Source organism: Dromiciops gliroides, chromosome X (assembly GCF_019393635.1).
Source record: "Dromiciops gliroides isolate mDroGli1 chromosome X, mDroGli1.pri, whole genome shotgun sequence".
NCBI classification, from domain to species: Eukaryota; Metazoa; Chordata; class Mammalia; order Microbiotheria; family Microbiotheriidae; genus Dromiciops; species Dromiciops gliroides.
In genome coordinates, this window is record NC_057867.1 from 63734112 (window position 1) to 63747967 (window position 13856).

The 13856-nt window shown below is 43.4% G+C and overlaps 1 protein-coding gene across 1 annotated transcript in view; it reads left to right on the forward strand.

Annotated features, from left to right (window-relative positions):
* PASD1 (PAS domain containing repressor 1) overlaps positions 1 to 13268 on the forward strand; it is an 84738-nt gene extending 71470 nt beyond the window's left edge. Inside the window, 4 exon segments of the mRNA XM_043974665.1 lie at positions 1674 to 1871; positions 2283 to 2482; positions 10683 to 10830; positions 13026 to 13268. Of these exon segments, the coding sequence (XP_043830600.1) occupies positions 1674 to 1871; positions 2283 to 2482; positions 10683 to 10830; positions 13026 to 13157 (678 nt within the window). The 3' untranslated portion in view covers positions 13158 to 13268.
* Positions 13269 to 13856: the final 588 nt, after the last annotated feature.

A 13856-nucleotide genomic window follows, 5' to 3' on the forward strand; every position in this document is an offset into this window, starting at 1 on the left:
AGTTCTCTCTCCCTCCCTCTCTCTCTCTCTCTCTCTCTCTCTCTCTCTCTCTCTCTCTCTCTCTCTCACACACACACACACACACACACACACACACACACACACACACACTCTCACTCACTCACTCACTCTTATTACTTCCAGGATTAAATATAAAATCTTCTGTTTGGATTTTAAAGCTCTTCACAAGCTGATTCCTTCCTACCTTTCCAGTTTTCTTGCATCATACTCCTCCCTTCCATACTCTGTGACCCAGCTACACTGGCCTCCTTGCTGTTGCTCGATCATGACATTCCATCTCTCCACATGACCTGTCTTTGCCCTGGTTGTACTCCATGTGTGGAATGCTCTCGCTCCTCCCCCCATTTCTTGGCATCTATGGTTTCCTTTAAGATTTAGCTCTAAAGCTACCTTCTGCAGGAAGTCATTCCTACCCCCTTTTTAGCTGTTAGTGTCTTTTCCTCTTGAGTTCCCTTACATTTCCTCTGTGTGTGTATATGTATATAAAACACACACACACACACACACATATACATATATATAATATACACATATACACTGCTATCCCCATTAGAATATGAGCTCCTTGAGGACAGGAATTGTTCTTGCTTTTCTTTGTATCTCCAGCACTTAGTACAATGCCTGGCACATAGTGCCTAATAAATGCTTACTGGTTGCTTCATGCTACACTGATACAAAGTTTTGGATGATGAATGATCTGGTAACCCAGTAAAGAAGTCACCCAACTGTGCTGACTGGGTCTCCTGTAAGTATGTTATCCGATTTCCACTGGGCTCTCACTACAGCAAGGCAATCCCTGTATTCTCCCTAATAGATTCCTTATCTCACTGCCCACAAAAGCTTTTCCAAATCTTCTTTTCTCCCCAAGCCTCCCACACCTCCCTGTCTCCCACCCTCTTGCTGAAGCCTTTGTTCCTTCCTTTTCTGAGAAAATTGAGCTCCCTTTTCTTTCTTTCTCTTTATTTTAGATCCCCCTGACATCAGCCCACACTCTTTTTCCCTTCTTCCACTTCTTCAGGCCTTCTCACTGCCAAAGTCAACCCCTCTACACCTGGTTTTGATCTTATCTTCCCCATATTTTCCACCATATTGCCAGTTTAATCACCTCCTTCTATCCTCCAGTCTTCAAGCTCTCTTTTTCTACTAATTCTTTCCCTTCTGCCTTCAAGATACCTAAGTATCAAATGACATAATAATTATAAAGCACTTAGCATAGTGCCTGACACATAGTAGGCACTTAATAAATGTCTGTCCTAATTCCCAGCCACTAAAATTTTTACTAGGCCCTACCATGTCCTCAATAAACTCCAGTGGCTCCCATTACCTCTAGGACAAGGTGTAAACTCCTGTGTTTGGCTTTTAGAGCCCTTGACAACCTGATCTTATCCTCTCCCTCTTTCTCTCTCCACCCCCTCCTTCATTCTACATTAACCACTCACCTTTCCCACACTCCCTAGTCTAGCCAAATTGACCTTCTCTCTTGTTTCTTAGACATTGCATTCTGTTTTCCATTTCCATGCCCTCATTGCTAACCAGCCTTTATTCCCATAGTGCCCTCAAGTTGAACCTCTGTTGGTTGAAATTGGTTCATTTCAAGGTTAATGCTAATTAGAAGTGTAGCCTCCAGTTTTTACCCAACTTTCTCCCCCTAGATGCTGTTGCAAACACCTGCACCATTGAACTTCAAGCCTCCTAAGCCCCAGAAACCAAAAAAGGTGTCCCAGCGGCGAACCAAGACATCCAAGACGGCAACAAAATCCCAACCTGATTTCCTGGAGCCCAAAGCTTACAGAAGCTCCAATATGTCCTCAGTCCAGTTCCTTGGGGGGCCTTGCATGACCCCCAGCCAGGTAAAGTGAAGCCCTTTGTGGAGCTTGGGAACTGGGGGAGCCCAGCTCTTCAGGAATTCTGTGAACTTTGTTTTCATGGGGCTGTGGCCTCAGGGCCTAGGCCTACAATTGTGCCTTTGGTCTACTAGTAGTAGTCTCCCAGTTGCCATGTAGGGAGCTCATGGATGACACACTTACCTGTGCTTGGTTCTCAAATGGGGAGTCAGATGGACGTGCCTAGGTGAGAAGGTCATCGAGTCATCCATAGATAGAAAAGTGGGAGGGATGTCTCATAGAATGGAGATGACATGTCTGCTTTTGTCATGAAATTTTGATTTCTGGTTGATCAATAATTAGAAATCTCTTTTGTCTCAGCAGCAGCAACAGCAGCAGCAGCAACAGCAGCAGCAGCAGCAACAGCAGCAGCAGCAGCAACAGCAGCAGCAGCAGCAGCATATGATAAATGAAAATGAGATACAGGACCTATGTCTGCCAGAGAATAGTAGAATCTCCATGCCTCTCTATGGAGACCCCATGTTGTTTTCTGAAACGTACTCCATCACCGTTTCAGCTGAAGTGCCAATTGATCTCATTCAACAGCCAATCGAGTATGAACAAGATATCACTCTTGGGTAAGACATTCATGGGCTGGTGGCAAAATTGTCGAAGGGGTTGCCAGGGAGTCACTTCTTTGTCTCTTCCCTTCAGCTCCTCTTGAATACTCTGTCCTCTCTGCCCCCTCTCGTTTCTTCTCCTGCGCTTTGACCTCTTCATCTTAGTCTCCTTTGCTGGTTCATCATCTACATCACCCCCCCAACTATTCTGTTCCCCAAATCCTTGTCCAAAACCCTCTACTCTTCCTGGCCTACACTTTCAATCTTGGCAACCTCATCAGCCCCCATGAATTTAATTGTCAACCCTATGCAGATGACTCTTATCCTGTATATCCAGCCCTAGTATTATCCCTCATCAAGTGGTGGTGTCTGCATGACCAACTGCCTAGTGAGCATGTCAAACTGAATGTTGAAGAGAGATTTCATAGTTGATATGTCTAAAACAGAACTCATTCTCTTTCTTCCAAGTTACTCCCCTCTTCACTATTTCTGTCAAGGACACTACCATTCTATCATCCCCCAGGTTTGTCACAGCATTATCCTTGGTGTCTCACCCTACATAGCCAAGAAGCTGCTGAATCGTGCCATTTTTACATCCACACTGCCCCTCACAGCCACATAGCTATCACCTCTCTTCAGGGTCTCATTAGCTCTCCCTCACATTATTCTAACGACTTCCTAATTGCTCTCCTTGCCTTAAGTCTCTCCCCACTCAAGTCCTTCCTATACACTCCTGTCAAAGTGATTTTCCTGAAGTATTGACGTGACGATGTAACACCATATATTGTATCTAGAATCAAAGAGAAGTTCCTCTGCTTAGCTTGTGAAGCCCTGCAGAACTTTGCCCCCACCTCTCTTTCCAGCCTCATTAATTGTACATTCCTCCCCCATTATATTCAGTAGTCCAGCCAAACTGGCCCTCTCTCTGTTCGTCACTCACCACATCCCATTTCCCACTTCCATGCCTTTGCATTGGCCATGCCTCATGCCTACAATGTACTTTCTGTTTTCCTCTACCTCACAAAATCATTCTTCCTCTAAGACTCATTTCAAGCACCACCTTCTACATGAAGTCTTTCCTGATCTCTGCCTTTCCTCTTGTATTTTGTATTTGTTTTCTTTATATTTATTTTGTACATTCTTACATATGTTCACGTTGCCTTCCTTATTAAGATGTAAGTTCCTTATAAGTAGGAACTGGTTTATTTGTATTCCCAGATAACAGCACAGTACCTGGCACATAGTAAGCACTTAATAAATAATTGTTGATTGATTGTTCGAGATTTCTGAGCCTCGGTTTCCTTACCTCTCTGATTAGGACTGGGAATAAATCATTTTTCAGATTCCTTTCTAGCTCAGAGAATTGCTAGTTCTGTAATGCTCAATTATTTAGACCTTTTATTTTTAATTGTTATTATCTCATTCAAAGCAGTAGCTTTCTCATCCATTGCTGTGGAGCTCAGTGGAGTATAACATGAGGTAGAGAAAAGCTAGTGGAATGCCATCTGACCAAGCAAAAAAGGATGACCTTGTCTTTACCCCAAGGCATTGATCATGAAACTTTGCTATGCCCTCCAGGCCAGTGGCCCATGGAGGCCCATGGAGCCTGGTGTCCACCTCTCTGGTGCTTGCCATACACATAGTGAGGAAACCGAGTGAACTCTAGACCCTCTTTCATTTTATCCCAGCAGGGATATAGAGCTTTCCTTGAAGGAAACCTTCACTCATGTTAGTGGTAACTGATGCACAAAATGACTTCAATTCAACCCAGCTTCACGTTGATTTGGATTCCATTGGAGGTCAACTTTGACATTCACAGTTCATTCTTTTCCTAAATTCCTAAAGGATGTTTGTTCTGAGGTACTTGATCCCACTTTTAAAAAACAAAATATTTCTTACATAATTTCGCTGCCTGTAGGTTATCACAATTGGTTTCTTTCCTTGTGTTGCTTCCTGTTAGGGAAATCAAATGGCAAGACTTATTTCTATCCTTTTAGGCTTTGTTTCTAAAGCCAAGTGGGATCACTGCTATGTGACATTCACAAGACTGAGCCAGAGCTGGGCCCTCCCAAGTATAAGCTAGGTCCAACTGCCACTTCTCCCTTCTTATTGGAACACACAGCCCCCAGGAGTGGGTAGCATGCCCCCTCTCACCCCCCAGAACAGCCCTAGCAGGCTTCCAACAGACCCAAGTACATCTTAGTCATGACCTTTTTCTGGTGGTTGGGTCGGATTATAAGGCCGATTTTGTTCTAATCTTTTGGAAAATATTGGTTACCTCTCTGTAAGACATGGGAGGAACAGAAAAGGAAATAAAAGACTTGAATAGCCCCATTTTAGAAAAAGAAATTGAACAAGCCATCAATGAACTCCCTAAGAAAAAATCTCCAGGGCCAGATGGATTTACAAGTGAATTCTACCAAACATTTAAAGAGCAATTAATTCCAATACCATATAAAGTATTTGAAAAAACAGGTGAAGAAGACATTCTACCAAATTCCTTTTATGACACAAATATGGTGTTAATACCTAAACCAGGAAGAGCCAAAACAGAGAAAGAAAATTATAGACCAATTTCCCTCATGAATATTGATGCAATTTTTTTAAATAAAATATTAGCAAAAAGATTACAGCCATTTATCAACAAGGTAATACACTATGACCAGGTGGGATTTATACCAGGAATGTAAGACTGATTCAACATTAGGAAAACTATCAACACAATCAACCACATCAATAACAAAACTAACCCAAATCATATGATTATCTCAATAGATGCAGAAAAAAACTTTTGACAAAATACAGCACTTATTCCTATTAAAAACACTAGAGAACATTGGAATAAATGGAACTTTCCTTAAAATGATAAGCAGTTTCTACCTAAAACTATCAGCAAGCATTATATGTAATGGGGATGTTAGAGGCCTTCCCAATAAGATCAGGGGTGAATCAGGGATGTCCACTATCACCTCTGTTATTCAATGTTACACTAGACATGTTAGCTTTAGCAATAAGAGAAGAAAAAGGAATTGAAGGAATTAGAATAGGCAAGGAGGAAACAAAACTATCACTCTTTGCAGATGATGTGATGGTATACTTGAGAGAATCCTAGAGAATCAACTAAAAAACTACTTGAAACAACAACTTTAGCAAAGTTGGAGGATATAAAATAAATCTACATAAATCATCAGAATTTCAATATATGACCACCAAAGCCTAGCAGCAAGAGATAGAAAGAGAAATTCCATTTAAATAACTGTAGACAATATAAAATATTTGGGAGTCTATTTGTCAAGACAAACCCCAGAACTATATGAACACAATTACAAAACACTTTTCACACAAATAAAATCAGATATAAATAATTGGGAAAATATCAATTGCTTATGGATAGGCCAAGATAATATAATAAAAATGACAATTCTACCTAAATTAATTTATTTATTCAGTGCTATACCAATTAAACTACCTAAAATTATTTTATAGAGCTAGGAAAAACAATAACAAAATTCATCTGGAAGAACAAAAGGTCAAGAATATCAAGGGACCTAATGAAAAAAAAAATACACAGGAAGGTGGGCTAGCCATACCAAATCTAAAACTATACAATAAAGTGGCAGTCATAAAAACTATTTGGTACTGGCTAAGAAATTGAGTGGAGGATCAATAGAATAGGTTAGGCATAGGAGACACAGTAGTAAATGACTATAGTAATCTACTTTTTGATAGACCCAAAGACTCCAGCTTCTGGGTTAAGAAATCACTAATTGAGAAAAACTGCTGGGAAAACTGGAAGATAGTAAGATAAGGTCAAAATGGGTACATTATTTAGACATAAAGGGTGATACCATAGGCAAATTAGGAGAGGAAGGAATGGCTAACCTGCCTCTCAGATCTATGGAGAAGAAAAAAATTTATGACTAAACAAGAGATAGATAACATTATCAGATGCAAAATGGATCATTTTGATTATATTAAATTAAAACGTTTTTGTAGAAACAGACAATGTAGCCAAGATTAGAAGGAAAGCAGAAAACTGGGAAACAATTTTTATAGCCAGTGTTTCTGGCAAAGGCCTCATTTCTAAAATATATAGAGAACTGAATCACATTTATAAAAATACAAGTCATTCTCCACTTGAGAAATGGTCAAAGGATATGAACAGGCAGTTTTCAGATGAAGAAATAAAAGCTATCTATTATCATATGAAAAATGTTATAAATTTCTATTGGTTAGAGAAATACAAATTAAAACAACTCTGAGGTACCACCTCACACCTATCAGATTGGCTAATATGACAAAAAAGGAAAATAATAAATGTTGGAGTAGATGTGGAAAAATTGGAACACATATAATGCATTATTGGTGGAGTTAACTAATCCAACCACTCTGGAGAGCAATTTGGAACTATGCCCAAAGGGCTATAAAACTGTATACTCGGGGCAGCTAGGTGGCGCAGTGGATAGAGCACCGGCCCTGGAGTCAGGCGTACCTGAGTTCAAATCCGGCCTCAGACACTTAATACTTACTAGCTGTGTGACCCTGGGCAAGTCACTTAACCCCAATTGCCTCACTAAAAAAACAAAACAAAACAAAACAAAAAAAAAAACTGTATACTCTTTGACCCAGCAATCTCAATGTTAGGTCTGTATCCTAAAGAGATCATAAAAAAGGGAAAAGGAACCACATGTACAAAAATATTTCTAGCAGCTCTCTGTGGTGGCAAAGAATCAGAAATTGAGGGCATTCCCATCTATTGGGGAATAGCTGAACAAGTTGTGATATTTGAATGTCATGGAATACTGTTGTGCTATAAGAAATGAACAGGAGGCAGGTTTCAGAAAAACCCAGAAAGTCTTACATGAACTGATTCTGAGTGAAGTGAGCAGAACCAGGAGAACATTGTATACAGTAACAGCAACATTGTGTGATGATCAGCTGTGATAGACTTAGCTCTTCTCAATAATACAATGATCCAAGACAGTTCCAAAGGACTCATGTTTGAAAATGCTCTCCACATCCAGAACAAAGAACTGTGGAATCTGAATGCAAATTAAACCATACTATTTTTCATTTCTTGTGTTGTTTTTTTTCTTTTTTAAAGGTTTTCCCCTTTTGTTCTGATTCTTCTTTCACAACATGACTAATTTGGAAATATATTTAATGTGATAGTACATACATAACCTATATCAGATTGCTTGCCATCTTGGACAGGGGGGAAGGGAAGGGAGGGAGGGAGAAAAATTTGGAACTAGAAATCTTATAAAATCAAATGTTGAAAACTATCTTTATATATAACTGGAAAAAAATAAAATACTATTAAGTTGAAGAAAAAGAAATGGTAGGAAGGGAAGATGGAAACATCTGACAAATTAATAACTAGGCCAAAATTGACATCCTTTTAAGATGTAGGATTAACCAAGTCAGTGAAGTTTTAAAAACCATCTAAGGACTTGTCAGAGATCCAGTTGATCTCCCCTACTAAGGACAGAATTGGGCCCTTCTTACAGCAACTAGACTGCTCTATTGGGGTTCATAGCAGCCCAGGCTGAAGGTATGAGGTATATGGAGCAGAGTCTTTAGTTTCTCCAGCCAAATGCCTCTGAGGCCTGCGATTCATTCCCAGACTTGGATGACTTTAGGTGACCAGCACAGATGGAGTAATGGGTTCTACCCACCATTGCTGATTAGTCAGAGGGGAGTGGGTTTAAAATACCAGCAGTACGTCCGTCTGTGCATAAACAGACCCAGCAAAGCTAATGAACAGAGCCCTTAAGAATGACACAATGAACGTGGCCCTGTTCTCTGCCCCCAAGAGGAAGGCTCAGTGTGCCTTTAGAGCATGGGTCCATCAGTCACGATAAGAGTCTGCCACCTTTTACCACGTAGAAGTTAGGGGTTAGAGATCTATCAGCGCAGACCCCCCCACACACACACCACATCTCCCCCTACCCCCCCCCCCACATCCTCCTCTACCCCGTCCCACCCGCCCTGCTTTCTGGAGCTCTGTTCCAGAAGCCCTTTCGACTTTTGTCTTAGCTTGTCTTCAAAGCCAGGGATAATGACACCTTCTGTGGTCTACTGAAAAGAACGTGGCTGGAAGCCAAAGTCAGGAGCCCTGAGTTTTAGGTCCCAGATCTTCCACTAAGTAATGAGATAACTTCTGTTGCTTCCCTTAGAGAATGGCTAATTAGCACTCACATCCATATGGTGCTTTAGAGCTTGCTTAATGGGAGGGGGTTTCTTTTGGTGCTGGCTCTCCCTATCTCACCCAGGCTGCAAGTATAGGTGCCTGCCTGCCACTCGTGGGCCTGATCTCACTAATTGACAAGAGAGCTTTGACCTGCTGTTTCTGTCCTAGGCTGGTCTGTCCCTCCTGGTCAGGGGTAGCCTGGTGGCCTCCTGCTCCCAGGGGGCTCACACTGATACCAAAAGTAGCCCAACGGTAGCTCAGAACTCCTGACCTCAGACAATCCACCCTCTCAGCCTCCCCAGTCATATTACAGGCAGTGGCCACTACGGACCACACTAAATACTTTCTTTGAAGGAACAATGTGAGATAAGAAATGCAAGTATCAATACACCCATTTTACAAATGGAAACTGAAGCTTAAAAAGGCAAAGCAGCTTGTGTGAATTCATATAATAAGTGCTGGAGTAAGAATCTCAACTCAAGCCTTCTAACTTCCCAGCCCAATGCTCTTTCCATTGCTTCCCATGATCATTATCCCCTCATTAGGAAATAAGAAGCCCTACCCACATTCCCTTAGTTGTAGATAAGAGGATATGATCATCTAGCTTCTGCTCACTTAATTGTGGATACCTTGTATCCCAGTAGGATACAAGTAAGCTCCCTGAGGGCAGGAACTGTTTTCATTCTTGTCTCTGAATCACCAGCCTAATTGAATTCATTGAATGAATGATTGAATTGACTATGAAAGCACTTTGAAAGTTTGGTTAAGGCTATGTAATTATACCTCATGGGAAGCTAGGTGGCCTTGGATAAAGCACTGGCCCTGGATTCAGGAAGACCCGAGTTCAAATCGGGCCTCAGACACTTAGCTGTGTGACCCTGAGCAAGTCACTTAACCCTCATTGCCCCGGAAAAAACATACACACACACACACACACACACACACACACACACACACACACACACACACACACACACACACACACACCCCTCAGATTCTCCAACTCCAACATGGAGCAGCGGCTGGTCCAAGTGACTGAAGCAATCATGGGCAAGCCTCATGCATTTAGGAGAATGGAAGAATCTATTTGGAAGCCAAGACTTGAAGGTTTTGTGTAGAGTTTAAGAATTCAGAAATTTTCAAAAAGAAAGACAGAAAAAAAGTCTGGGACACTGTGGTGTGGAAGAAAGAACACTGGACTTGCTAAGGCTCTTCTACTTTATCATTCTGCTAGAGCCATGCAGGGAGTTCTTACTAGCCCTTCTAAGTCTCAGTTTCCCCATCTAATCTGTAAAATGAAAGGTTCAGCTAAAATGATCTTCAAGTCCCTTGTGGCTCCGAGTGCCTAATTCTGCCTTTTCTCCTACCCAACCTGTGTGAGGTAGGTGGAGTAGTTTTTTAGTAGCCCTCTTTTACAGAGAAAGGAGCCAGCACTCTTGGGAGTCAGAGTGACTATCTCAGAGTACGCTGGGAGCTCATGGCAGAGTCAAGCCCGACATCCTATTCTATGTGAATTTCTCCCACTGCCTGAGGGAAACGATTCAGCTCCTTGTCAGTGGGCACATTTGTTCTGTCTCCTCCTTTCCCAGTCATTCCCATGACCCACAGCTTAGAGATTAGTGATATCTTGTGTCCCAGGACAGCTTGAGCTTCTTGGAGACTCACATGAACATAACTGGCAAGACTTGATGGAGATAGAGAAATTTACATGTGCCTCAAGCATGTATTGGCAAAAGTCTGAGAATGTTGATAAAATATATTTTTCATAGCATTTAATGGGGATGGTCTAAGACCGTTGAGAAAACATTTTTAATAGCATTTAATGGGGATGGTCTGAGGTTTTTGATAAAACATTTTTAATAGCATTTATGGTTGATGGTCTGAGGTTGTTGATAAAGCCTATTTTAATAGCATCTGTTGGCAGTGATCTGAGATGCTTTGCAGAAACAGTTTTTAATAGCGGCATGGGCTTTGATTTCTGAGTTAATACCTGTATATCACTTACAATCCTTTCTGCTCCTCCAGGTTTCTCCAAGATGATCGACTTCTGCCTTCTCCTTCAGCATTTACTCCCACCATGTTCATTCCAACCACCGATTTAGCCATCCTTGACCCCCAGCCTGTTCACCAGTGGCAACAGCCCCAGGTCCCCCAGAGTGAGGTCTGCCTTCAGGTAAGGTTCTCAGCAGGAGTAGAGGGACCTTTTGCTAGCGTTTTCAGCCCCCTCCCCTCTGATCAGCACTGGTGTCTGGGCAGAGAGGCTAGGGTGAAGAAGGGGCCCCCAACAGCTAAGTGGCCATGGCTATAGGACTCGGTGCAGCTGTAATATTTAAGCAAAGAGCCCCACTGTTACATTTCAGATCGGGTGCAGCTCTAACCTTTGCAGAAACACCCTGCACAAAAGGAAGTGGCCTCTGAGATCATTAAGCCCAGCCTACACCTGTACAGAAATTGCCCCCTCCCATCCCCCAACCCACACGTCTCTGAGAACAGGCCTACTGGTCTCTGGTAATGGGGAACTCATTACTTACCATGTCGACCCATCTCCCTTTTGGACACCTGTGGCCCTTATGTTGAACTGGGATCTGACCCCTCTGCATTTTCTACACAGCATCCCCAGGTCTGCTCTATGAGGCTAAGTAGGCCAGGCCTTAAACATTCCTCTTCCACAAGGCAGCCCTTCCAAAACTTGAAGGCAGTTCTCATCCCCACCCAACTCCAAAAAGGAAACAAATATCTTCTCCACATTCAGCATCCACAGTTCCCCCAGCCAGTCCTCTAAGTGTGGGCTCCTGTCTCTTGCTTTTTTTTCCTCCCTTCCTCAAGTAGGATGGTTTGAACTTGCCTTGCAAATAAGGCTGATGGTGGCAGATGAGCCACTCTAGCCTCAGTGGCAGCTCTCGGTGATTCTGGGTGAAAGAGAACTCAGTTTACCAAGAGGGCACTTACTTTGACTGAGCTACCCCTGGCTTCAATCTGAGGTCACTCCCTTCAAAAGAGACCCCCCCTGAAGACCCTGTGGCACCTAGCAAGTTGTCATGAGGCCAAGAGGATCTCACCAAGCATTTCTACACTTACAGCCTGACTAACTGAAGTTTTTCTTGCTGTCGCTGGACATGCCAACTCTGTCAGACCTCACTAAATCAGACTGACAGGCTGTGGTTTGGGGGAGAGGTGGTAAAGGGCAATCTGACTCAATGATGTCTAAATTAGAGAATGCTGATGCATAGCAGCTCTCCCACTAACACACACTTGTTTAGAAAAGGGCTGTGTAGAAATGGTCCCTTGGATCAGTTTGAATGAAGAGAGAAACCAGGGATTCTTTTTTTTTGGGGGGGGAGTTGGTGGGGCAATGAGGGTTAAGTAACTTGCCCAGGGTCACACAGCTAGTAAGTGTCAAGTGTCTGAGACAGGATTTGAACTCAGGTCCTCCTGAATCCAGGGCTGGTACTTTATCCACTGTGCCACCTAGCTGCCCCCACCAGGGATTCTTTATACGGCATTCTTGTCTGTTAGCCGTACAGAGCCAAGTATTTGAAAGCCGTTGGTTGACTTAAAAGTTTACCTACAAGCTTACTTAGACTATTAATCCGTTTACCAAATCCCACTGTCCTTGATAGCAAATGAGGAAATCTCATTCTGTCCAAGTGGAATTCAAGCTTCCCAGGTGACATGGTTGTGAGCCACCATCATTGCCTGCCAATGCCTACTGTGCGCTCAGCCCTGCTCTTATGTGACTTCCAGCCTAGTTAGGAGGCAGTATTAACAGATGGCAAGGAATACAATGGAATATCCCAGCTGGGTGACCTTAGGCAAGTCTCTTAACCTCTCTAAGCATCAGCTTCCTCATCTTTAAACCGGGAATAACAGTAGCTAAAAGGCAACCCATGAAATTGTGAATTAGCTACAGCTTTTGCCAACGCCATGTCCTATAGCGCTTTGATCAGCAGAATCCCAGGATGTAGGGGCCAAGTATTCTTCACATTTTAGAGAGGAGACTCAGAGAGGTAAGTGCACTTGCCCAGGGCCTCACAGGTAGGAAGTGACAGGGCCACAATGCAACCCTGAATCCCCTGACTCCATGAGTGTGGAGAAGTCAGGGCCAGGTAAAGAGCTGCAGGAGCCAGGGGAAGTAGACCTTTCATTAGGCCCCAAAGAATGTGAAGAGGAGCAAGGGGAAGTCTGGGTTGTGGGCAGGTGGCAGCAGAACCTGCCTCTGCTCTCCCAGTGATGACCTCAAGGCCTAGCTTGTTTAAAATGGGCCCTGGTACCTTAAGGGTTCCACATCTAACATGGCGCTTCTTCAGAGATCAGCCAAGGACCCAAAGGAATTGGGCCAAAGACTCCATCCTGCTTTTCTTTCCACAGATTCATACTCCTGAGGCAGGTCCCGGAAGTCAGGCCCCAGGGCTTTTCCAGGCACCCCAACTATTGCAGTCACCTTCCATGGGCTATTTCCTGCACCCCCAACAGCCCAATGCAGAGCTGTCGGAGATGTAGGCACCTCCAGGGGCAGGGCCGGGGCACTCGGAGCTGGAGGAGTGCTAGCTAGAGCCCGTGGAAAATCGAGTCAAGGGGGAGCAGAAGCTCCAGGAGAAGAACAAACCCAGAAGGAGGAGACGTCTGGGATCGGGGTGGGTGGGGGTAGGGTGGGGCTGAAAGGCTGGCACAGGGTAGAAGTGCCAGGGGGTGCTCTGGGAGAGGCAGTGCCAGGACCTGCTTTCTTTTCCTGGTGTACTATTTCCATAGTATTTAAAGCTCGAGAGTACATTTCTTTAAGTAATGCTGTAAAAAAAGCATCTGCTCAGTGGTGTGACCTAGAACTTGAAACTGTGAGTAGCTACCATCCATCTCTCCCAATACACACTCACACATACCACACACGCATACACACTCACTCACACATATCACACACATGCCACATACACTCACACACCACACACATAAACACTCTCACACACACACACACACACTCACACACATACGGGTTTATGTACATTGTCCTTCTGGGAACCCCTTTGCCTTCAGAGTCAATCTTTAGAAGTCCCAAATGACCCCGGGGACAAAGGTGATTCCCATAGGTGTGACATCTCATTCATCAAAGCTCCTGGGCCCTGGTCTTGGATTCATCCCCAAGCCAAGCATCCATCATTTTTGGAAGAGCCCACTGGGCATCGCATCAAAATGCTCAGTCATCTG